The 26,882-nt window shown below is 37.2% G+C and overlaps 2 protein-coding genes and 1 long non-coding RNA gene across 5 annotated transcripts in view; 1 reads left to right on the top strand and 2 right to left on the bottom strand.

The window, feature by feature from the left end:
* The window catches only part of CCDC146 (coiled-coil domain containing 146), a 132,505-nt gene that overhangs the window by 39,030 nt on the left and 66,593 nt on the right, over window positions 1-26,882 (top strand). The window lies entirely within an intron of this gene.
* LOC110262247 (uncharacterized) overlaps window positions 1-26,882 on the bottom strand; it is a 117,563-nt gene that overhangs the window by 38,823 nt on the left and 51,858 nt on the right. The window lies entirely within an intron of this gene.
* Window positions 5,095-11,632, bottom strand: FGL2 (fibrinogen like 2). The gene is given in 2 exon segments (NM_001005152.2): window positions 5,095-8,730; window positions 10,987-11,632. Coding segments are annotated over 2 exon segments (1,329 nt in total). The 5' UTR covers window positions 11,609-11,632; the 3' UTR covers window positions 5,095-8,023.

Raw genomic sequence — 26,882 nt, 5'->3', positions numbered from 1 at the left:
TCATGTAAGAGCTGCATATCTATTTTATTTCAGTGGGCAGGTTTCCCTGTGTTTTATAGCATGGGTATTACAAATGGCATATATAAACATGCATGTGTACAATATATGTACACATGCTGTATGCATGTATGTATGCACACGTTTACACACTGGAAGGGGGACCTACCCATGTGCAGAGAATTACACTCATTTCTATCTGCAGTTGGACCCGACATAAGTGAAAATTGCCAGTCATATTCACTGACAGCCATTCCAGTGTAAGCACTTTGAAAGCCATTAGGAATACAAGATTTAGGTTACTTCTACCTCAGAAAGCTATTGGAAAATACTTGCAAAAGAAACAAGTTTTAAGATCATTAATGACTCAAATAATAGAGCAAAGGAGTAAGACCAGTTTCTTTTTATTTTAATTTTTTGTCTTTAAAGGGCCACACCTTTGGCCTATGGAAGTTCCTGGGCTGGGGGTCAAATCAGAGCTGCAGCTGTCAGCCTATGCCACAGCCACTGCAATGTGAGATCCAAGTTGTAACTGTGACCTACATCACAGCTCATGGCAACACTGGATCCTTAACCCACTGAGCGAGGCTGGGGATCAAACTCAATTCCGCATGGATACTAATCAAGTATGGTATCAGTAAGCCCTAACAGGAACTCCAAAACCCGTTTCTTCTTAACTAAAGTTTTATAATCATAGCAAAATAGTATCCTAGTGATTTAAAATGATCATGTATAGAGTTCTCATTGTGGCTTAGCGGATTCAGAACCCAACATAGTGTCTGTGAGTATGCGGGTTCAATCCCTGGCCTCACTCAGTGGGTTAAAGATCTGGTGTTGCCACAAGCTGTGGGTGGGTCATAGATGGGATTAGATCTGGTGTTGCTGTGGCTATGGTATAGACTGGCAGCTGCAACTCCAATTCGATCCCTAGCTCAGGAACTTCCATATGCCACAGATACGGCATTAAAATAAAATGATCATATGTGATTCCTCAAACTTGGCCACTACACTGTTAACAAAGAAATTTTTTTTGTGGCTCAGTTCGTATTTATTTTGCTGTATGCACATGTGCACAGGCATCCACACACACACATACACACCAACACATACATGCACTCATGCATACACTGTATTCTGCATGACCATCCTCCAAACTCTATCTTGTGAAGATGCAGTATCTAAGGCTTCAATATGTCACCACCTCTTTCCTTCACTGTGAAGTAACATCTAAGTCAAAAGCCATAATTTGTAGAAACCATACTGGAGTACCATGCTGGCTTTTAGGACATCTAGTAACTCAACAAAAGAGTGTTGTTGGCAGAAGCAAGGAAAATCACATCCAAATCTAAAATAATCCAGACAAAGTAACTGTTCCAGTAAGAATAAATCTCTGCTTTCTTTGTAAAGAAGCAGCCCTGGGACTTCTCCAATGCCCTAGTGTTAGGGTGCTGGTTCCTCCTTATCTCCAAATCCTTCTTGAACATTTTTGTTCCATGTACACTTATTTAATAGGTGATTTCCTCTAGTCCCATAGATTCATTCTCATCTATCCTCTGGCAACCTAGATGTCTTCCCTGATGATTACACTAACATCCAAATGCTTTCCACTTAGAGGCACCAACACATAACATGCACTCATGCATACACTGTATTCTACATGACAATCCTCCAAACTCACAAGGCAGTGTCTTGTGAAGATGCAGTATCTAAGGCTTCAATATGTCACCACCTGAGAATGTTCACAACTGCTGCTGCCCAACCCCACTCTCCCACCCGACCCCGCTACCCCACACTTTCTAGACAGTTTCCCCCTGCAGTCTTCCTCAATTTAGTCAGTCACGGGGCTCTCCTTCTAAGTTGCTCAGGCTAAAATTCTGCAGTTTTCCGTGTTACCTCTAATCTTTTCACTGTCCACCTCTTTACCTTAAAGATTCACGTCACTACAACCACCGTAGTACATGCTCTCATCGCCTCTCTCCAAGATTATTGCAAACACTGGCAAATGGGTATTCATGCTTCAGTCTTGTTTTGCAACAGTCTATTCTCCCCTCAGCAACACAAGTGATCCTTTAAAACTGTATGAGATCATGTACCACCTCAGCTCAAAACCCTTGAAGCTCTTACCTATTCAGAGTACAAGACAAAATCCTTACCATGACTCACAAGGTCTAGATGATCTGGCAGCCCCCTCCCCCCATTTCTTATTTAACCTCAACGCCCTAGTCTGATTTCACCTCCTAAGCCCCCCTCCACCCCCAGACTGTCTGCTTTTCCAGCCTCCTTGCTGACCCTAAAATGTACCAAGCGCTTTGCTCCTGATGTTCTCTTTGCTTGGAGCATCCTTCTCCCAGACAATTGCCTGGCTTGTGTTTCCAAATCTTTGTCTCTCCGTTTAAATGTCGCCTCCTCAGAGAGGTCTTCCCATACTGCCTGTATAAAATACTATCTTTCCTCTGATACTCCTTATCTCTTTTACCCTGCTTAATTTTTCTTGGCATTTATTATATACTGTTTATTTATTCATCCCCTCTGATTAAATATGAACTACCCGAATATAGGGCTTTTGTCTGTTTGGGTCACTGATATATCTCTGACTTTCTTGAAGACTGTCTAGCACATGGAATACACTCAATGAATACTTTTTAAATGAACTGTAGGAAAATCCATTCCAACATTTCTGTCTTCATAAGTCTTTTAGTTCTAAGACATTTTTTGGCTTGTCAACTTTAGTTAGTACAAGCTGCTATGGAATCAAGGTTTGTGTTAACCAAACAAACTATTAGAACAAACACATCTGCCCAAGCTAGTCCATTGAATTCAGAATTTCTGGTAAATATACCTATATCAATGAATTAAGTCACCTCTGAAATTCTGTTTTTCCTTTGTCAAGCAAACTTAAAATCTGTTTCCATGTGTATTCCCCAGCTTTCTGCTGATATAAATTAGTGAAGTTGTGTACAGTCGCCTCCTGCTCCAATTTGACTTTATAGCTGACAGGAAGGCAAGTCATGCCCTTGTTATAAATTCAGAGATGCTAGGAGTGGGATAGAGGAGCCTAAAGGGGAATTAAGATCACTCTCCTGGGGAAAGGAAGCAACAGTGCCCTCCAGCAAGTCCTACTGAACAGCACAGGGAACTATTTCCAATCTCTTGGGATAGAATATGATGGAAGATAGTATGGAAAAAAGAATGTATACATGTGTATGACTGGGTTGCTGTGCTGTAGAGCAGAAATTGACACAACACGGTAAATCAACTATACTCTAATAAAATTTAAAATAAAATAAAATAGAGCCTTATCAAACATAGGGAAGGAACCACTTCAAGAAGCAAAAGAGGCTCAGGCCTCCTTTGGGAATTCAGGGGGCTCTTGAGTTCTCCAAGTATGCCCAATTTCCCCCACTTCCAACTCTTTCCAATCAATAAACAAAAGAAACCTGGAAAAGCTGTGATTCTGTAGACGTTGCATTTTGGCAAGGCACGGGGTAAAACTGAGTTTGGATTCAGCCAACTCTGCTTGTTATCTCTGGGGAGAGGGAGGAGACAGGAGTTGAAGAAGGTTCGCAAAAGGTTCTTTAGTCTAACCTAAATTTTTAAAAAATTAAAGCATTCATGGATTTTGTATGATCAAACTTAATTTCAACAACATAGTTTAAGAAATATGAAAAAAAAATTTTTTCTTTAGGAACTCAGCCAGGTAGCACAATCCCTGTCTGGCCTGACACAACCACGCTCCTCTGCATGACACGTACCCCGAGGGATGTTTCCAGAACCTCTTCTAAAAGTTTGCTGTTGTTATGTACCAGCCTCACAGTACACCTGATCCTGTCGTGCCACATTCTCCCCCAGCTCTCATCACTTCTAACCTGTATTCACCATCTCCCAAATCCTCAGATTTGACAGCACCACTCCTTCCCTAGTTATAACTCTGGCTACTTAGACTATAGCTCTTCATCTGTGGTAACATATTCATGAACTACTCTTGTCTCAAATTTCCTTTCCATCCTAGCCAAACAAATTCATTTCAGGTAAACCTAGATGATGATTGAATAGTGTAATGTATAATAAGGAATATATACGATGGCATTGGACCAAAGAGAAGGGGCACAAACCCCTCCCGATGTCATCAGGGAAAACAGCCCAGAAAAGATATTTAGAATGATGAAGATATGATTATACATGTGTATTTTCCAGGTGCTTTACATATGCTATCTCATTTAAACCTGTCAATAACTCTTTGTCAGATTCTACTATTACCCCTTTTGTATGATGGAAGGAACCAAAGAACAGTAAGATCAAGTGATTTTGCCTGTGATCACACAGCTTGCAAACAATGGAGCTGAAATTCAAACCTAGTAAGTTTGGCTCCTGAGTTCCTACTCTTAATTATGGGTAATAAGAAAAAACTTAGCTGGGGTTAAGGATGGCATTCTGTCTAGACCAAGAAAACAGTAGCACAAAGGAGTGAACACTGAGAGAACATGGTTTGTTCAAGAACAAGGCATTCAGTATGGCCAGAGTGTGTGCAGTGGCAGAAAGGTAGGCAGAAATTGAAATTGGTTCATGAAGGGGCTTATTTGATGGATTATAAAAAGGAGGAGCTGTTGAAAGGTTTTAAGCAGGAAAATAACATGATCAGAACTGTTTTTGAATAATCCCTCTGGCAGTGATTTGGAGGATGGATTGGGACAGATTCAAACTGGGAACACAGGTTTACCATTAGGATGGGTTCGCATTGTCCTACCTAAGAGGATGATGAAGGCTAAACCAGAGCAGCAACCCGAATGCTGGAAAAAAAGAGGAGACGGAGTTAAAGGAAAAAAAGAGGAGACGGAGTTAAAGGCCGCAAAAGGAAACTGAAACTTCTGTATTTCAAATGTGTCAACAGTGTTCTAGAGGGAAATAAGATAATGGTGTTCCTGCATTTGCCTCTGACTTCCTGTTGATGAAATAGGACACATTAAAGCCTTCAAAGTGTCAAAGTTATTGTCTAGTTAGGTAAACCTTTTCCAACTTTTCAGACAAGTACGTAAAAATTATTTTGCAACCAGTAACCCATGTTCCCACAGTGAAGAAATAGATTTGAAGATTAAATCTTTTATTTCACAAGTTTTTAAAAGACATGAAACATCAACGTATTTATACATAAAGGAAAATATTAATTCTAAGCAAGGGCTTATTGTGACGAGTTACGCATCATGTTTTACCTTTAAACCTTCTACCCTTTCCTTGAGTAGCCATTCAAAACTAAGAGCCAGCAAATTTTGGTACTTGGATATTTTTTTATCTTTGTGTATTTAAGTTCTTTATTTATTGGATGGATCCTTTATTTATTGGATCCATCCAATAAATTTCATTTGGAGCATAACTACTTATCAGAGAAAATTTGATTTTTTTTTCCTCAGTGATGAGTGAACCAGTTCCATTTGGGATTTCTAAGGACCCAATAATTTTAGCCAATATTTTCAAATATGATAAAGCTTGAAACAATTTGTTAATTAAGAGAATACTAGCCATTAAAATGGAACTAAGGCAAGATGCTAAAATAATATATTTGCTAGTAGTCAAGCCATATTTACGACCATTATCATATATTAGTAAATGGTTGTGTTAAGGCAAAAAAATTCTCTCATATATAGTCTATTTCCATCAATATGTTAAAGATCATCAAAGTCTAAAATATATCTAGTATCATAATAAGTGACACGAAATGATTTCAAAAAGGAATTTCTATGTTACGTAATTTGTTATTAGAAAGGTGCCATAAAAGTATGATGGAAAATAAAATTTTGATTCTTTGAAATAAGATGGAAAACTGGAAGGACAAACTTTTGAGTATTTATGTCGATCAAATGAATTGTTTGCCACATTCTCCTGAAACTACACCTGTTTCTCACTAAATCAGGGGACACTCGCTTATATGAGCTATTTTTCTTTAGAACTATATTTTTTAAGGAGTGCACTTTTGATCACAGAAATATACCTAAACTTATATATATATATAGTTATATATAGTAAGTGAAAATACCCTTGTCTGAAATACATTATATAATATCAAAATCTTCTTAGTCTTGTTTTACAAGAAAAAAGAGAGAAATATAGAATAAATTAGTTACAACATTTACATTTGGTATCCTATTAAGTAGAAATGAAGCCTTTGAAGTCTACAATGGTATTTTACATTTTGGTCATCACTTAATTCTATTTGCATTTCTCTTGCTTCAGTATTTTAATAGTATTCATAAAAACATAGTTTTCATCATGTTTGCCTGAAAACTTTGCATGTTATATATTTTTAAAAGAGTATCTTGCTTCTTCTTGATTAGACTTTTTAATATACGGCAATATTCAAAAAGTTAGCTTCTTCCCTAAAGCTACTCTCTTCCTTAATCTTTTCAAATAATGGGGAAAGCTGCATTTTTGTGAATTTACTTTAAAATCTTTGTTAGTAGAAACAGACACTAGAAATTAAAGATTGAATGTATTTGTATGACTCACATAGTACAGTGTATTCTTTCAGATTTTACTCTAGAGCTGTTTTTTTTTTGTTTTGTTTTGTTTGTTTTTTTTTTTTGGGGGGGGGGGGTTGCACCTGTGGCACATTTGCAGGGTAGGGGTCCAATTGGAGCTATAGCTGCCGGCCACAGCCACAGCAATGCCAGATCCAAGCCACGTCTGTGACCTATACCACAGCTCATGGCAACACCGAATCCTTAACCCACTGAGTGAGGCCAGGGATCAAACCTGCATCCCCATGGATACTAGTCAGGTTTGTTAACCGCTGAACCATGACGGGAACTCCAAGAGCATTTTTTTTTTTTTAACATGCAGTAGAATACTGCTGTTCTCTCTGAAGTGATCCCTTTTTTACAATGATGCAATTTAACAATTTTTATAATCTTTTAAATATAATACTTGCATTCTAAAATTAATGAATTGTAAAATTCTATTTTTGTTTTGTTAAAAAAAACTATATTTGAATCTTCTGATAGCAAAATAAGAAATACACCAGTAGGGTTAAAGTATATAATATTTGAACCATTGTTCTGTATATATTTCAAAATTCATATGCTTTTTGTGAATAGATTTATCTCTTTGTCCTATACAACTTAGCTTTGAATGAAATGAATCACTTAATGATATTATTGCTTTGGATATAACATTGGCCTTCAGAGTGTTATAGTCTATAAATAAGTGCTTCATTCCCCACCCATACCTACCAAAGAAAATCTACCAGTAGTCTCATACAGTAGTGAGCAGTCTTAAATTTAAAACTATTATGCAAAAGAGCAAAGGAAGACGGTTTTTATGTTAAAGCAGTTTTTATCATAAAACATCTGAGGAATTATAAACTATGAATGAATTACCTTTAAACCATGGTCTTTAAGGTTAAATTAATTTTCTGAATGCTTTTAGGAGGGACAGTATATTGTCGCATTTTAAAATATTTTAAATAAAATTTAGCATTTCAGGATTAGTACATGAACAGGTTTAATTATACATATTTCCCTTTGCTTGGGAACTAAAATGCTGTAAATGCCATAAATAGAGTAAGTTTATCTCAGAATGAGGAATAGGGTATTTAGAGACAAATAAATACCCAATAGTTATTTAGGGCCTGAAAAGAGTAATATGCCTTCAGATGTCTTCAAGTCTCAGGCAAAATACAGATTACTCGTGTAAAATTTAGCCTGCTGAATAAGCAATTATTTTTAGTTCGAGTGAGTAAGATGAGCAATAAAAACTTTTCAAATAGAAGAAAGTAAGAGAATTATAAATCTAATGTGTAATTCTCAATATTCCCCTTGCTTGCAAGTGTTTATTTGGATAACAGTGTAACAGCAACAAAGGACTTCTTTACAAGGCATATTTTTCAGCTTTATTTCAAATCCTGTATAGCATAAGAACCCATTGCTCAGAGATAAGTTTTAAGCCATGAAGAGGAGTATGAAACACATTCCAAAGTGCTGAAGGAATTAATTGCCCTATTAGGAAATGAATACCCAGAGGAATAAGCATTAGTGATTTATGGCTTAAAGTACTTGGGTCTGATCATCATTTTGGCTTCTTTGAAAGAGGACCTGTAGCCACCAGGTTGTGCCTCACTTATACCAGGCCAGGTGCCCCAGAAAATCCCATTTCGAACACCTCTGTATTTTTGGTTATAATATTTGCCATTTAAGTTTGCAGAAAGACAAGCATCAAACCACCAACCCGAGCTGTAGTAGAGCCCACAGTTCCCAGAGGGATATCGATCGTTGTCTCTATCTGGGGTGGTGAAATACTTCATGTCATGGTTGTAATGTTTACTGAAACGCAAGGCATCTCCAGCGGTGCCGTTATAGTTACCAATGTGTAGACGGTATTTGAGAAACTCGTTGGCCACATAAAAGTGATCATACAAGGCATAGAGCTTGATACCATTAAAGTCCTCAAGATCTATTCTTAGAATCATATCCTTACTCTTAGTCAGAAGATGAATTTTATCATTCCCCAACCAAAATTCTCTTCTGAGGTTTCCAAAGCCAACTTTGTAGTCTCGCCATGTTCTGGTGAAGTTGGTGCTTCCATCAAGACGTGCCTGCAGCACTGTCCAGCCTCCCCCCATGGTCTCCATGTCACAGTAAACTTCAAAGCTACTGTTTTTGGGATCCGGTGTAACTCTGTAGATCTCACTGCTCCTTTTGCCTATTGTGTAGTATTCAGAGCAATCTTTATATATAAGATGTTGAACTGAAGGAGTGAAAAAAAAAATAAAGGCATTGGATTTTGTTAATAAAAACTATGCATTGAAAGAATTCTTTAGATGTACAAAAGCAGTTTGATAACTCAGTCAATGGTGATAATGAAACCTGGCTCTGCTAAACGTACTTGAACCTATTTGGCAAATGCTTGTTAAAGGCCTCAGAACAAGAACCTGGTGTTATAAAGCAGACCAAGCTCTCCAACACTTTCTTGGTTGGTGATAATATTGATAATGTGAACAGCAAACATCACCAGCAAGAAATAAAGAGAATAGTCTCAATAATTCCGTAATATTTCATAAGGGCTCCCCAGTTGCTCTAGGCATTTGGCCAATGACTTGATAACATTTTCACACTTGGTCTGCACGTGAACTGTATGACGTAGATATTATTACCATTCTGCTGGTGAGAAAGAATATTTAGGCTCAAAGGAGATCACTGGCTTTCCCAACTTCACAGAAACTTTCAGTGGCAGAGCCAGGACACAAACTCAGATCTGGTTGGCTGCAAACCTTGTCCTTGTAAGCACTGTATCCCTTGGCCCTGAAGGTCAGGTGATTCCACTTCTCCCGGAACTGCATTCCATGCAGGCAGAGGAAACACATGCTTCTGTTTCCTTTGACCTAGAGATGCTAATAGCCTCCACTTTGAGGACATTTTATAGGATTTTTCCAATTGATACATTAAAATTCTAAAGTACAGCACTGATCAACATTTCCATTTATTTTACTTGCTTGACAATTAAAGAAGTTCAAGTTAAAAAATTTAATTATATACCAGTATTCTTCTTCTGAATTTATTATCCAGGAAAATATTTAGTGTTTCACGTTTGGATTCTAGAAGGAAACCACACGTACTTGTATTCAGAATAAGTATAATAATCAGCTACTGTGGTTCTGCAGGAATCAAATACAGACATTTACTCCCAGATAATTTCTATAAAAATAGGTGCTAGATAAAGCAAGTTTGGTAGAAGACACTATGAGCCACACTTAATCTATTCATGTATATTTAGAACTCAAACATTCAGATACTTGCCCCAATCTTAGTAGAAAAACAGGCAGTAGACTCTTGTTCTTGTCATTACAAACTGCCATGAAGCATCCCGTCTAACAAGCACCCAGGTGTGTTACCTGACTTGAACCTCTGCCTTGCAATGTGCAGGGTACCCTTAGATACAGGCTGCTGGGAGTAATAACAACAGTGGTCCATGAAACTCCCAACTCCCTTCACTCCTAGATTCCCTGGGAATGGAGCACGCATAAGGTAGGTACTTGTTCCAAATGAATACCATCTCTGCTGCAAGTGCCATATCCTTTAACCTCACACTTACAATAAGCAGAAATTCTAATGCAGAGATGCCTTTCCAAAATGTAATAAGACCACAGTCAGCAATGGCCCTAGGAACTCATGTGGGGAAAACCAGGGTTTGGGAGAACCAGTGCCACAGCCAGCAGTTCTTGTGCAGAGTAGACAGTTAGGTTTGTGATCTTTTTTTACTAAAGTTAATTTATTTACTAAAGTTAATTCAGATAATCTGGATGGGGAAGATGGGTTCTATTGTCACATGCTTGAATTCTAGTGAAAGAGAGGAAGGAATAAGAACATATTCCTAACTTTAGTGGCATATCAAAACTCCCCTTAAAATGCTTTTGTGCCACTAGATCTCAAAGCAAACAGTTGTGCACACATGTGAAGCCTACAAGCTGCTTTTATTTCATCTATAAAGTCTTTGCTTTCCACGAGATATTTGGGATTATGAACTACAGATTACTTGCTAAAATCTTTCAAAGGTCTCTTGTTGCCACACAAGCAGCAATCACCCGACCACAAAAAAAAAAAAAACCAAAACCTGATTTCCAGAGTACAACCACAAACACTGCCTTATCTCCATTGTTTTCAGACATTCCAGTGAAGAGATAAATGTTAAACACAATGACACGTTAAGAAATTTGCCTTCTCCACTCTGTTTGTGTGTAGTTCTGGCGTCAGCACATAAGGTCTTTGAAATTCAAAGTGCTTTCTAATGGAGACAGAACTCTTTATGATTTTTTTTGGTTCCTTAGGTCTTCTAACCTTTCTGTGGTCACATCTGCAAAGACAGTAGTTTTGCCTGTACTACCTTGATGCATAAAAGGCTTAATTTACTTAATCTGTCCTTTATTTTCCCAGGTTAATGTTTATGGGTATTGTCTAGCTATAAAACATTCCGGAACAAATGATAAGAAGGCATTATTATACATACCCGGACGTGACTGTATTTGTTCTTGACTGGGACACCGCGATGAACATTTGCCATCCAAACTATTGACAGCAAACGTTAGGTTTGCCACCTTGTTATCAACGTAATTTTCTATGTTGTTCATATTTACAAGGCTCAGCTTCTCCAGGCGACCCTGAAGCCCGTCGATCTCTTCCTTGGCATTCTTCAGGTCAGAGGACAGCTTGTTAACCTCGTTCTCCAATTCTCTAACTCTGCTGTCATCAGCTTCTCCCGGGGCTCCTGTGCCCGGTGACAGCAGTCCATTCCTGCCTGGGTCTCGGTTGTCGTCAGCCTGCAGTCTGCAGTCTTGGCAAGTCTTCTTCAGGCTGTTCACAATTTCCTTGAGGTTCTGGACCTCTTTGAACACCTCCTCAATCCTGCCAAACTGCTTGGGGAGCTGAAGAGTCAAGGGGGGCAGGTTCACCTGGTAGGGACACCCGCCTACCTCTTCGCATTTCCCTCTGCTTTCTAGTCTCACCGGGCAGGCGTCCTTGGCTGCTTCATCTTTAATTTCCTCCGTCTCATTGTTGGCCACGACCAAAAAGCCATAAGCCGCGAGGACAGCGGAGCTCAGCCAGCACCAGTTCGACAGCTTCAGCTTCATCTCTGCGGTGGCGCTCACCCCAGCAGGGGAGGCTGCCGGCTCGAGCTGTTTTAAGAGCAGCAGCTGCCTGCCTGAGTCAGGCTTTCTGTTCTCAGAAAAGGGCGGGAGCACTTTCATCACAAGGTTCACAAACGCAGAGGAAAAGGAGACTGTCCTCATCCAACTAGGCTTGCCAAAAACTGTCACTGATCCGCAATCCAAATAATCCGCTTTGGAATTCCTGTACTCAGAGGCACATATTCAACACGTTTCACTCATCGTTTATTTTTTAAAAGCACAAGAAGAACCTTGGGTTTTAAAATAATTATACGTGAAATGAATCATTCCATTGTACTTAACTCCACAGTGGGGGCAAGAGTTTTTAAAGATAAAAATAAATGTGCTAATTATCCGGATTGTGCAAAGGAACAGAAATATTGCAGAAATGGAAATGGTTCTTTTTCCTTTCTGGAAGGGGGCATTAGGAATCCTGTATTTTCTTCTCATTGGGCTTTCAGACAGACTCTCAGGCACTTACAATTTTAAATGTAACGAAGTTCAGCTTTTTCTGCCTCTTGCAGTAGACTTTGTTTCATCTATTTGAGATCAGAAGAAAACTGATAGAGAAAAAAGTGCTACTTTCTATCCCTTTGACTACAGCATAGTGCAGCACAAATGTCTAGATGACAGAAACACATAAAAGCACATCACTGCCTTACAAAGGCAGCCTCCTCCTTTGCCTTTCACTATTTTTGTGATTGCACTGTCCTTCCACGGCCGCTGAATGTGAGTCTTTGAACTACTCCCCTCTCTTTCTGATTCTTTTTGTGTCCAGCATCTTTGCCTTCCCTTCCCACTGGCAGCCTGGTGGTCCCCTCTCTGTGCTTTCTGCCTTCAGCGTACATCCCTCTACCTGGACTGTGTGCCACTTGCTGTATCACTACCTTGCCCCACACATGTCTGCAGCATGACTGTTCACACTTGTCAAACTTTCTCTTTAGGGTTTTCCAGCTTTTCTCCTGAGAGGCTGAGGGCAGGGAGAGGGAACAGCTTCAATTGGAGAAACCACCTCCTTTTAATTTGTTTTGCATATTGGTGTCTCATATATAAGATTTTTATTTAAAAAGGGATTTTATTGCTTAATTTCAAAAGTATGGCTAAAAATCCAAATTCTTATTATTCTTATATTATTTAAAGCACCCTGTAATCTGTCTCCTATTTATTTCTTTAACCTGATTTCCTACTATTTTTCTAAATACTTCTCTAGCCCAGCCAAACTGTTGACATCCTCTGACCTATTCAAACTTAACTATTCATAATCTCTAAATGTGTCAGGCTTACTTTACACTCTGGAGACCTGGATTCCACCCACGGATCAACTTCTTGCTGGATAGATAGATAGATAGATAGATAGATAGATAGATAGATAGATAGGGATAGATAGAGATATCTAATATATATATGGATATTCTCTCTCTCTCTCTCTCTCTCTCTCTCTCTCTCTCTCTCTCTCTCTCTCAGCCAGGGACTGAGACCAAACTATAGCAGTGACCCAAGCCACAGCAGTGACAATGCCAGATCCTTAACTGCTAGGCCACCAGGGAACTCCTCTTATTGTATATATAGATCATTAACTTTGCTGACCCTTGTTTCCTGTAACTGTGAAGGAGAATTTGGCTATCCTTCCCTCATACAGCAATGATCGTTATAAAATTTGAGTGGTGGGGTGCTTATGGGAAAAAAATGCAGTGTATAAACCTAATGTTTTTTCTCCAAAACAAATTTGTCAAACATGTTCTACATACCTTATGCCTCATTTTCCTCCATCTTCCTCCAGCTTTTTTAAAAAATTAAGTTTCTCTCTTTATTCCATTTAAAGTATCCAAACCAATTTTAGGCAAAATGTTAACTCTTTGACTAAAAATATCGATTTAATCTAATTTCATTTTTCTTTCTCCATCCACTTTTAAGTCATGACATTCCCCTGTTGTGAGGGGAGAAATAAATGATTAGATAATTTTTAAAAGAAATAAAATGATGATATTATAGATGATATATGAAAAATATAAAGCAGAAATATATAGGAATGATGTTTAGTTTAAGGTACATTATTAAATGCCTTTGACTGGATAGGCTATAAATTCACATATGTAGCCAGTCAAGTCTTTATTAAAGATCTATATGCTAGAGCATATAGACAGTCACTCATCCATCCGTCCATACATCTATCCATCCATCATATATTAACTGAGCATCCTCTACATGTGAGACACCATTCCAGGCACTTAGTCTACACTAGTGAACATATCAGACAAAAATGCCCTTTTCCTTCTTAGGAAGAGGTATTGAGGACCTTGTATTTTGTTCCTGATGGACTTTCAAGTGAAATCATAGGTACCTCAGAGCTTTTCTAAATCAAACAAAAGTGCAGCTTTCTGACTCCTGCACTGGGCTTTTGATTCATCTCTTTGAATCAAGGATTTGCTTTCCAGGCACTGCTGCTAATTCTTGGGTCCTGCCTACCATACATGGCCAAGGGCCAGTGGCAAAATTCTACCTGAAAATCTTGGATGTCCTATGGGCACTGGCTCCTGTCCCTCTGGGACCATACAGAATACCCCACATAAAGGAAGAAAATTGCTTTATTCATCAGTTTTTATTGGCACTAATAAGTGGGACTCTGGGTTCTTAATTTTGAAAAATTATTGTTCACCTAATACAGGCAGACTCTAAATGACTTCCACATGAAAGAGGCTCAACCTGCCTAACGAATTTATAGCCTCCGGGGTGGGAGGGGGGGTGTGTCGAGAGTGTTGTGCTATGGTTGTGCAAGAAGCTTTCACAGACTATGTGCAGATGACCAAAGAAAGGGCTCAAAACATTAAGGGACTTGCCTATGGCTTTGCACTTTTTAAGGGACAAAGTTGAAATCGGAACCTGCATCTGACTCCAAAGTTCATGTCTTTTCTCCTGTGCCACCCTGGTGTGTGTGTGTGTGTTGGGGGAGTGGCAGAGAGATAATACTGGAAAGGAATCTTGATACCATGTTGTAGAGAGCCTAATGCTTAAATCACTGCTCACATCAGTGGGGAGCCACTGAAGGTTTTTGAGCAAAGAGTAGAGGCTAATTTAAATAGTCCAGGTCATTGTTTCCCAAAGTATGTTTTCTGGGATGTGAGTGACTAGATGTTATAAAGGTTATTGAATATAGAATTCCAGGGACAGATGACTCTGAAAACTATCAGTCATATGCTACCGTGCATTGTGGCTGGCTGTAAGGAAAATAATGGATGCTCCATTTTTCAAATTTTGGTTGATAATGGGGACCTTTTTTCCTAGGACCACTATTTTGGAATGAATCTACTGCTGGAAACCATAGGAAATGGTGAGAGGTGTCAGAAGGGGGTGATCAAGGGGTAGCAGCTATTTTTGGCAAGGAGTACTAGAAGCCATAGGAGCTGATAAGGGATGAAAAATAGAAGGAGAGGGAAGAGTTGAAGGAGGACTATGAAATAAGACTCTATGAAAGTTCATGCCATGGCAATGTGAGTAGAGAGGGAGCAGTACGTTGGGAGAGTAGAGAAGTATTCTTTTTGTTTTGAATGCAGTGCCAAGTCACCAAGTAGAAACATCTAACAGACAGGTGAACACCCACATATTAAAAACAACACAGAATGGATATGGATGTCAATTTAAAACCAAAGGAACAAAAAGGATGATAAAATATAAGAACCAGAAGAGTGGAGTTTCCATCGTGGTGCAGCAGAAATGAATCTGACCAGGAACCACGAGGTTGTGGGTTAGATCCCTGGCCTCGCTCGGTGAGTTAAGGATCCGGCATTGCCATGAGTTGTGGTGTAGGTCACAGACGTGGCTCAGATCCTGCATTGCTGTGGCTGTGGCTGTGGCACAGGCTGGCAGCTGGAGCTCCGATTCAGCCCCTAGCCTGAGAACTTCCATATGCGCCATGGGTGCAGCCCTGAAAAGACCAAAAAAAACCCCAAAAACCAGAAGAGTGCAGTGTCATGAAGATGGGGAAAGAGGGTTTCAAGGAGGCAGCCATCAGATACTGAGAACCTTACTAGCTGACTTTTGTCCTCATCGCCTGTGGAATTCCCACCCTTTGACCTCGACTTTCAGCCTTCTCCCTCTTGCTGGAAAGGCTTTCCGGGTTTTTTCATGCCCAGCCTGCCCTGATTCCTCATGGTAGTTGCAAAACTTTCTACCCCAAATCTGCTCTCAACCTAGAACTGATACATTATGTCCACTTACAGACTCATTTTTCACATCTAAAGCAATTTGTTTTAAAGTAGCCAGATATGTTTCTATAAAGCCCCATATGAAAATTACTTTCATCAGTTACAACATACTCAAATTTCTTTATTTTTTTCCTTATGCAAAGGGTATTCAACAGAGGATCTGCATTTGCTGTATCTGAATCAGATTCCAAAAGCAAATTTTCATTTTGCTTAATATAGTTTTTTTAAAAGTAAAGAGACCTTTTATGTTTCTATTTGTATCAAAGGAAGTAGGTTAAATTTAATAATTATTATAGTACTGAGATCCTTTCATTGATATTTTGCCTATCAATTTAATATATTTGTGATTTCTAACTTAATTCAAGGAAGGTTCTTTGAAGGCTCTTTAGGAAACACATGTTTTTGTAATAAAAAAATTAAAACATTCACTTTTTAAACTACTTGATTTGAAATGTCAACAGTAAATAATGTTTTTCTTTTTTTTAATATTTTTTTTTTTATTTTCTCACTGTACAGCAAGGGGATCAGGTTATCCTTACATGTATACATTACAATTACATTTTTCCCCCACCCTTTCTTCCTTTGCAACATGAGTATCTAGACAAAGTTCTCAATGCTATTCAGCAGGATCTCCTTGTAAATCTATTCTAAGTTGTGTCTGATAAGCCCAAGCTCCCAATCCCTCCCACTCCCTCCCCCTCCCATCAGGCAGCCACAAGTCTCTTCTCCAAGTCCATGATTTTCTTTTCTGAGGAGATGTTCATTTGTGCTGGATATTAGATTCCAGTTATAAGTGATATCATATGGTATTTGTCTTTGTCTTTCTGGCTCATTTAATAATGTTTTTCTTAATCACTTAGTGGTCTTAGTCCTTGTTCATTATACGTTTCATGGAAAGAACTTTAAATAAAAGCCTGATCTCAGCAAACCATAGAGATATCAGGAATCTCATGGACATAGAGAACAGACTTGTGGTTGCCAAGGGGGAGGGGGGAGAGAGTGAGATGGACTGGGAGTTTGGGGTTAGTAGATGCAAACTATTACATTTAGAATAGACGGCAATGAGGTCCTACTGTATAGCGTGGGGAACTATATCCATACTCTTGGGATAGAACATGATGGAAGATAGTAAGAAAAAAAGAATATATATATGGTATATGTATATTCTTAATTTTAAACATTTTAAACAGTGAAAACGCCATCAAAAAAGCACAAAAAATGTGGGAAATGTGACACTTAGACCACAAAAAAAGCACTTGTTTATAGTATGAGTGCTAAACAAGACAACAGAGTCTTACTCTTTGAGCTCAGCTGGGAATGAATGTGTTGTGCAGCTTAAACTTTTCCCCACCCAGCACGTCTGCAAATGGTGCCCAAAGCCCACAAGTATTATCTTGGTGTTACAAATAAATTCCAACAAGAAGGTGAATTTGCAAATATGAAATACATGAATAATGAGCATTGACTCTATATTGTTGCAAAATCCAATGCTTTAAATTTTTACAAATGTCTACATATTCATTTTACGTGTTAATTTGGTGTTATCTGTTTCATCCCTTGTACTCCTTAGGGTATTATTTGTTTTGTTTGTCTTTATTTGGCTTTTTAAAATAATACTAAACATGAATTTATGTAATATATGAAGTATTACATGTATCTACATTATATATTATATAAATGTATACACAATCATGCAATATCATACATGTTATCTATATTTAAATTGAATAATAAAATCTAGCTTAGGAATTCATTTCAGTTCATTCATAAGAACAGTATGCAGCTTAAACAATTGAGTTACTATGGAAAATTAAAATATTAAACTAATTCCATGCCAGGTGAATATTTTATGCTGAACATATATCTTTTAAATACCTGTTCTTACTCTTTTGAAACTCATTTTTAAAAGACTCAAGCTTATCTTATGAAATATATATGTCAACATGTGAAATCTCAATAAATGTTCATTTAAAGATGATTTCCACTGTGCTGCTAACTAAAGAAAATATATGAAATGGTAGTTTTAATAGTAAACACTGAAACACACTGATAGCTCATCATCCAAGTTTTTCTACGGAAATATTTTTAAGCATGATTTAAAGTATAGCATTCTGAGGTATAGAATTTTTTGAGTCTATTTCTTTTTCTGCTTCTAGTTTGATATTATCTGTGATTGAATAATTTCCCATTATGTACAGTGAAAATTTTTCAGAGGATAAGAAACCACTTTTTGATCTTTATCAACAGATGTAGAACTGCTTGGCCCTTATTTGCTTATTTTAAAGTGCCCACCATTATTTACCACAGCTTCTGTATTTAACATACAATTATTTTAATCACGTTTACATGTACAAATAATGTGGCATGTGTTTTAATACTTGATATAAAGTCCAGTTGCAATAATTCAGTTGCACAAAAAAATAACAAAATAAATGCACAAGTTGTATCCAGTCACATATAAATACAAGTTAGAATAAGTCTCCATTCCCTTACATTATCGTTTCAAAAACAGCTTGACATGACAGAGTGAAAAGAGCCTAAGAATGGTAGTCATGGAACCCATGATCTTAGTGAGCAAACTTCCACTTTCTCGTCACTTAACTAGGCATTAGTTTCCTTATTTGTACTACGAGGAGGTCAGATTAGAAATCTCTAAGGTCTTTTTCAGGGGCAATAGTTTATGACTATAAATGTTATGAATTAGAAACCATGTACTAGCAAAGCAAGTCATAGGTACAGATGGTCCTTTCATTAAATCATTAATTCCAATGGAAAATTGTAAACATCTACTTCATTTTAGCTATTTTGCCACTCAGTGAGTCCTTATTTTGCATTTACTGAACCATGCTCTGTACTGACCCTAGAGATAACAAAAGTGAAAAAACACATTCCTGACTTCACGCAGCTTTAAGCTGTATGATCAAAGCATTTTAAGCCAGTGCCAGCCTTGGACCAACGCAGTGTGTTTGGCCTTACAGAAGGGATCAGCAAGACACCAAGGCCTTTTCTGCACCCCTCATTTCCCTCCCACTACAGCGTGGCATTAGCCACTTCCTTCTCTAACTCTGACACTTTTAGAGTCATTCTTTTCAAGAAACTCATGGACTTGGAGAACAGACATGTGGTGGCCAAGGGGGAGAGGGAGGGAGTGGGACGGACTGGGAGTCTGGGGTTAGTAAATGCAAACTATTGCATTTGGAGTGGATAAGAAATGAGATCCTACTGTATAGCCCAGGAAACTCTATCTAGTCACTTGTGATAGTACATGATGGAGGATAATATGAGAAAAAGAATATATATATATATGTATGTATGTATGTATGGCTGGGTCACTTTGCTATGTAGTAGAAATTGACAGAACACTGTAAATCAACTATAGTGAAAAAAAATCATAAAAAATAGAGTCGTTCTTTTAAAATTAAACCACGAAGTTATACAGTATCTGTAAATAACCATGGCTACATTGGCTATATACTGCCTGTAGAAAAGAGAACTTCCTGTTTCTCTCCTTTATTAGTCTTAATTCTTTGCCTCTTAACCCACCTCTAGTAACTCCTATCGCCACTCCAAAATCTCCCATTTACAAAGCAGAAAAAAAGGAAGTGTTTGGAATGAAAGCCATTTTTAAAAGAAAACCATATACAATACAAATGGCATGCCTTCCCTAGGTCTAAAATTTACCTAATGAGCATGAATTAATATTGATAAAATACAGATTCTGCAGAATGCACAGAAGAAAGATACAGCTGTAGTACTGAAAATATAAAAGCACAGGAAATAAATATATTAAAACTCTTTGCTTTCACATCAGTTGTTTTCCCTGTTTTCTCCTCATGTTGATATTTTTGCTTCTGCAGCATGGGGGGAAGAGGTGGCTCTTTGGAAATTAAAGCATATGGATTTTACTTTTTTCTAAGGCAGGCCCCAGAAGAGGCTTGGACTGACTTGGAGAATCTAGGCCAAGTTTAAGTTGCTATTCCTCCCTGCTCCACAAATAGCTAACATCTGCTGCTTATTATGTGGTCCATCTTCTCTAATTTTTCCTGATAAATCCCACCCAAACATAGAAGACAGAAATATAGTGCAGAGGAATGAACTGGAGCCCAAAGAGATGAAGGCGGTGGGATAAAGATGACAAAGAAGCAGAGAGAAGAGGGACTCGAGGAAAAGAAGGGAGAGAAATTGAAACATGGTGGGGTCTATACAAGAGCCTTTGGTTTAATGACCATATTAAATCCATATGTTAAGTTAACTGTATAGTATTTTTTTTCCAGAATGGATATTGAGAGAACAAAGTTAGAAGCTATGATTGGAATAAGAACATTAGGGCATCAAAAATGAATGCTTTTTCCATCATTTTGACAGTGGCTAGTCATTCTAATAGTTTCGTCAGATTATATTATTATGTTGCCATCAACAAAGTTAAATAAACTTTTAGAGCATAGAAGTTCCAAAAAGGCTTACTTTATAAACAGTGAGAATTTTTAGCCAACATACACAATTTTCAAACGTTTATAAAGGAGTTTTGCTATGGAATTATTTGCTTTTATAACAACTTAACTCATTATGATTTCTTGAATTTTTCATATTTTAAAACACTGGTACTATAGCAAACAGCAAAATATCATTGTCAGGTGGAAGCTATACTCTATATCTATACTCAATATATATCTATATCTATACTCGATATAGATCCCAGTAATTAATATAAAATATTTATAACAAATAGCATTTAGAGTTTTTTAAAGGAAATTTAGTATTAAACAGCTACTTAAAATTTTTCTGGTGCTGTAAAACTTTAGGAAATGACATTACATGTTATCAGGAGCAGACCCTTCACTTTACAGGTGAGTAAACAGGTCTAGGAAAAGCTAAATGACCTGTACATGCCTGACCAAAGCTAGTCAGGTCTCCCAATTTCCATACCATCTATTCTACAGTACCCTTAATTTTTAGCTAGACTATAGAAAAATGCTCCAGCAATATAGTTCACCCATATTAAAAGTTTCCTTATAGAATGGTACTGGGATTTTGGAAAGCAATAGATTTCTTCGGGTCTTTCGCGATAACTGGGAATTCCGAAATGAGCTACTCATTTCCCATGCTATATGTGAAAATGATTCAGACAGTTCTTCAATATATACTAATCTGTCCCAATGTTTTTTTATTCATCTTTATGTTTGTGTACATTGTTTGGCTTGAAGTATAAATTCTTAGAATATATATTTTAAAAACATCTTGTGCCGCACCCTACCCAGACCTGCATTCCATAAGGCATGTAACAAGTATTTTTTAAAAACCTCTTTTCTGAAAAAATTTTTTCTGATTATAGGTGAAATACTTGTTATTGTACAAAAAAGATTATAAAATACATAAATTCTCAAGAAACAAGAAAAATCTCAAGTAAACAACCTAAACTTACACCTAAAGAACTAGAAAAATAACAAACAAAACCCAAAGTTATTAGAAGGAAAGAAATCATAAAGATCAGAGAAGAGAGAAATAAAATAGAGACTTAAAAATATAAAATCAATGAGACTAAGAACTAATTCTTTGAAAATATAAACAAAATTGATAAACCTTTAGCTAGACTCATCAAGAAAAACAGAGAGGGCCCAAATCAACAACATCAGTGACATCAATGAAAAAGGAGAAGTTACAGCCAACACCATAGAAACACAAAGAATCATAAGAGGTTACCATGAACAACTATATGCCAATAAGATGAACAACCTAGAAGAAATGGACAAATTCTTGGAAATGTACAATCTCCCAAGACTGAAAGAAAAAGAAAATATGAAGCAATTACAAGAACTGAAATTGAATCTGTGATTTTAAAATTCCAACAAACAAAAGTCCAGGACCAGATGGCTTCACAGGGGAATTCTACCGAAAATTTGGAGAAGAGTTAACACCTGTTCTTCTAAAACTATCCCCAAAAATTGCAGAGGAAGGAATGCTTCTGAACATATTCTATGAAGTCAGAATCACCCTGATACCAAAAATCACACAAAGATATGACCAAAAAAAAAAAATTACAGGCCAATATCACTGATGAACATGATGCAAAGTTTCTCAACAACATATTAGCAAACCAACACAACAATACATTAAAAGGATCATGCACCATCATTAAGTGGGATTTATCCCAGGGATGCAGGGATAGTTCAAAATCCACAAATCAATCAATATGATACACCATATATATTAACAAAGTGAGGAATAAAAATCCTATGATCATCTCAATAGATACAGAAAAGGCTTATGACAAAATTCAACATAATTTATTATAAAAACTCTCCACAGAGTGGGTATAGAGAAAACATACCTCAACATAATAAAGGCCATTTATGAAAAACAGAATTCTCTTCATGGCTCAGTGCTTAATGATACTGACTAGGATCCATGAGGATATGGGTTTGATCCCTGGTCTCGCTCAGTGGGTTAAGGCCCCCGCATTGCCCTGAACTGTGGTAGGTCACAGACGAGGCTCAGATCCCACATTGCTGTGGCTATGGCATAGGCTGGCAGCTGTGGCTCCAATTTGACCCCTGGCCTGGGAATTTCCATATGCCACAAGTGTGGCCCTAAAAAGAAAAAGATGAAAAAAAAAAAAAAAAGAAAGAAAAACACACAGCTAACATCACACTCAATGGTGGAAAAGATCAAGAACAAAACAGGAATGTCCACTCTCACCAATTTTATTCAACATTGTATTGGAAGTCTTAGCTATAGCAATAAGAGAAGAAAAAGACCAAAAAAAAAAATTCAAATTGGAAAGGAAGAAGTAAAACTGTTACTATTTATAGATACATGATACTATACATAGAAAATCCAAAAGGTACCAACGGGAAACTACTAGAGCTCATCAATGAATTCAGTAAAGTTACAGGATACAAAATTCATACACAGAAAACTGCTGCATTTCAATGCATTAACAACAAACTGTCAGAAAGAGAAATTAAGGAAAAACCCCATTTGCAGTAACATCAAAAAGAATAAAATAACTGGAAATAAATCTAACTAAGGGGGTAAAAGACCTGTAGTCAGAAAATTATAAGACACTGATGGAGTTTCTGCTGTGGTGCAGTGGGTTCAGAATCCACTGCAGCAGCTTGGGTCACTTTGGAGGTGTGGATACGATCCCTGGTCAGGCACAGTGGATTAAAGTATATGGTGTTGTGGCAGCTGCAGCACAGTTTGCAGGTGCAGCTTGGATTCAATCCCTAACCCAGGTGTGGCAAGACAAAAAAAAAAAAAAAAAAAGACACTGTTGAAAGAAACTGAAGATAAATCAAACAGATGGAAAGATATACCATGTTTTTGGATTAGATGAATTAATATTGTTAAAACGACCACACTGCCCAAGGCAATCTACAGAGTCAATGAAATCCCTATCAAATCACCATTTTATCCATTTTTAAGTGTACAGTTCAGTGGCATTCAATACATCATATTATTACACAACCACTACCACCGTCCATCTCCAGAAGTTTTTCATCATCTCATACCGAAACTCTGTATTCACTAAACAATAAATCTCCATTCTCTGCTGCCTCACTCCTGGTAACCTCTGTTCTACTTTCTGTCTCTATGGTTATGACTATTCTTGGTACTTTGCATAAGGGGAATCATATCTGTCCTTCTGTATCTGGTTTATTTCAATTAGTATAATGTCTTCCAGGTCTGTTCATGTTGAAGCATGTATTAGAATATCTTTCCTTTTTAAAGCTGAATAATGTTCCTTTGTATGTATATATCACATTTTGTTTATCTACCCATCTACTGATGTACATTTGGTGTTGTTTTCAACTTCTGGCTACAATGAATGATTCTACTATGAAAATAGGCATACAATAGGCAGTATCTGTTTAAGTCCCTGCTTTTATGGGTATACTCAGAAGTGGGATTGATGGATTATAGGGTAATTCTACCTTTAACTCTTTGAGGAACTGCCATACAGTTTTCCACACCAGCTACCCCCAATTAACATTTCCATCATCCATACATCAGGGTTCCAATTCCTCTACATCCTTGCCAGAAGTCCTTCCTTCCTTTCTTCCTCTCTTCCTTCCTTTCTCTTTTCTTTTTATAATAGCCACCCTACTGGATGTGAAGTGGTATCTCACTGTGATTCTGATTTGTATTTTGTGACAATTAGTGAGTTGAGGGCTTACTGACCATTTGTACTCTTCCTTGGAGAAATGACTACTTAGATCTTTGTCCATTTTTAAATTTTGGGTTGTTTTGTTTTTGTTATTGAAGATAGTATAACTACTTTTCTTAACATTTTAGTATAGTTTAAATCATCTTTCCAAATATATATGTGTGTGAAATTTTATAAAAATTAGACCATCTTCTACAAAGTTTTTAATCCTTTAAAATTCTGAGGTAATACACATATATTAAAAGCACAATTCAGGAGTTCCCGTCGTGGCGCAGTGGTTAACAAATCCGACTAGGAACCATGAGGTTGCGGGTTCGGTCCCTGCCCTTGCTCAGTGGGTTAACGATCCGGCGTTGCCGTGAGCTGTGGTGTAGGTTGCAGACGCGGCTCGGATCCCGCGATGCTGTGGCTCTGGCGTAGGCCGGTGGCTACAGCTCCGATTCGACCCCTGGCCTGGGAACCTCCATATGCCGCGGGAGCAGCCCAAGAAATAGCAAAAAAAAAAAAAAAAAAAAAAAAAAAGCACAATTCAAATCCAATACTCAGCCACCATCCAGGTCAAAAAATAAAATGCTGTCAGTTCCCAGGAATTTCCCTCATACTCTGTCACTCCCTCCATAGGAGCTACTGTCCTGACTTTTATGATAATGCTTTTCTTGTTGTTCTTTACAGTTTTACCATCTAAGCATGAATCCCTAAATACCATACTTTCTGTTTACCCATATTTTAAATTTGATATAAACAGAATCGTAGAAAATGTACTTTTTTGTGTTTGGTTTCTTTCACTCTATGTTACATTTATGTAAATTATTCCTATTCTTACATGTATATTTTCATTTCATGGTTATATCATTACCATATTGCCAGTGAATATTATTATTGTTTCCAATTTTAATATGTTACTTGAACATTCTTGTACATGGCTCTTGGTACATTTGTGCGTATACCTCTGCAGGCATTTATCAAGGAATTGTTTTATCACAGCGTTTGTGAGATTAGGCAATTTTTATCATACAATTATTAATCATTTGGGTTTAAGTGACATACTTTCATGATCTCTATTAATTCTTCTAATAGAGTATTTTCTTTTCTTTCTTTTTTTTTTTTTCCAGGACCACACGCACCACATGTGCAGCAAATGGAAGTTCCTAGGCTAGGGGTTGAATTGGAGCTATAGGTGCCAGCCTACACCACAGCCACAGCAACGCAGGATCTGAGCCATGTCTGCACCCTACACCACAGCTCACGGCAATGCCGGATCCTTAACCCACTGAGTGAGGCCAGGGATCGAACCCACAACCTCATGGTTCCTAGTCGGATTTGTTTCTGCTGTGCCACGACGGGAACTTCTGGAGTATTTTCGTTTTGATTTCTAAAAGCTCTTTTGTATTTTTAATACATTTATATTATTAACCCTTCATTTATTATTTACATATTTTTTTCAAGTTTGACATTTGAATTTTAATTGTGGTATTTAGATACATGGAAATCTTTGGATGTTGAATTTTTCTATCTGTTCATCTTTTCTCTATGATTCCTTCACAATACTACAATCCTATAAATGCCATGCAATATGTATTTTCTATTATTTTTACGGTTTTGTTTCTTAATGTTTAAATTTTAATAGTCTAGAATTTGTTTTGAAATGTGAGGTAAGGTACTAGCTATATTTTCCCCACAAATGTTTGATTAGTTCTCACAAAACATTAATGAATTCCACCTTTTCCCTGCACTGACCTGAACCTACTCATAAAGCAAAATATTTTCTGGTTACACTGATGTAGTTCTCTATTCTGGTGCTACTGTCCTACTGTTTAAATACCATAGATTGAGAATTTTATCATAGATTGAGACACTTAAATCTGAAAAGGAAAATTCTTTATAAAATTTAAATAACTTATTATTCTAAAAGTATTTAATAATCTTTTATGTTCCCAAAATTCTAGTGATTATTTTGAGGATAGTTGGCTTCTTTTAAAATATTTTTACCAGCCTAGAACATTTGTTCAAATCTTCTCTTACATTTTGCTCTACACTTTTGTAGTTTTCTGTATATAGATCTTTCACAATTCTTATTGTTTATTTCTAGTTTTATCTTTCTCACTGGTATTATGAATCAGATTTTTCTTCAATATGTGTTCAAACATTGAAAATCCGTTTTCTGTGGAATAGAGTACAGTCTGAGTCTAATAAAAAAATTCAGAACATATTCAAAGTGCCTTTGAAAGATGTTTTACAAAATTTTGTTCCTTTATGCTTTCTTTTTAAACTAGTCCGTATAGTCTGTTCTAATTCTGCGGTACATCCTTTTCATCATCTCTGTGGCTGCCAAATATTCATTATCTGAGGACGGATTTGGGTTTTGAGGAAAGTCAAAGGTTCCCTTAGCTCTCTGTACAATTAAGTTTGGTGATTAAGATAGGAAATCAAGCTAATTGATAGGGATCTTTAAAAGTAATGTTGGCTATACAGATGATTAAGTATCTTATGATACTTATTATTATATAATTATAATAATGTAGAAACAATATATTATTGAAATAAAAATTTTGGCTGTGCCCATGGCATGCAGAAGTTCCTGGACCAGGGAGTGAATCTGAACCACAGCCGGGACAGAACCAGATCCTTAGCCACTAGGCCACCAGGGTACTCCCGATTGGAATAAATTGATAGCATTTAAAGTATTTTAGATCAACACTCACTTGGATATCTAAATTCTGATACTTTTGGTTATCAAGAAATATATAATGTTTTAATGAAAATTTTCAGGAGTTCCCGTCATGGCGCAGTGGTTAATGTATCTGACTAGGAACCATGAGGTTGCAGGTTCGATCCCTGGCCTCGCTCAGTGGGTTAAGGATCTGGCATT

Source organism: Sus scrofa, chromosome 9, assembly GCF_054392235.1.
Source record: "Sus scrofa isolate SSC_HxYL_T2T_F1_AM1 chromosome 9, Sscrofa_HxYL_maternal_Yorkshire_Landrace_v2.0, whole genome shotgun sequence".
In the NCBI taxonomy this organism is placed as follows: Eukaryota; Metazoa; Chordata; class Mammalia; order Artiodactyla; family Suidae; genus Sus; species Sus scrofa.
Note: the sequence above shows the minus strand (reverse complement) of the source record. Positions and strands in the feature narration are given on the sequence as shown.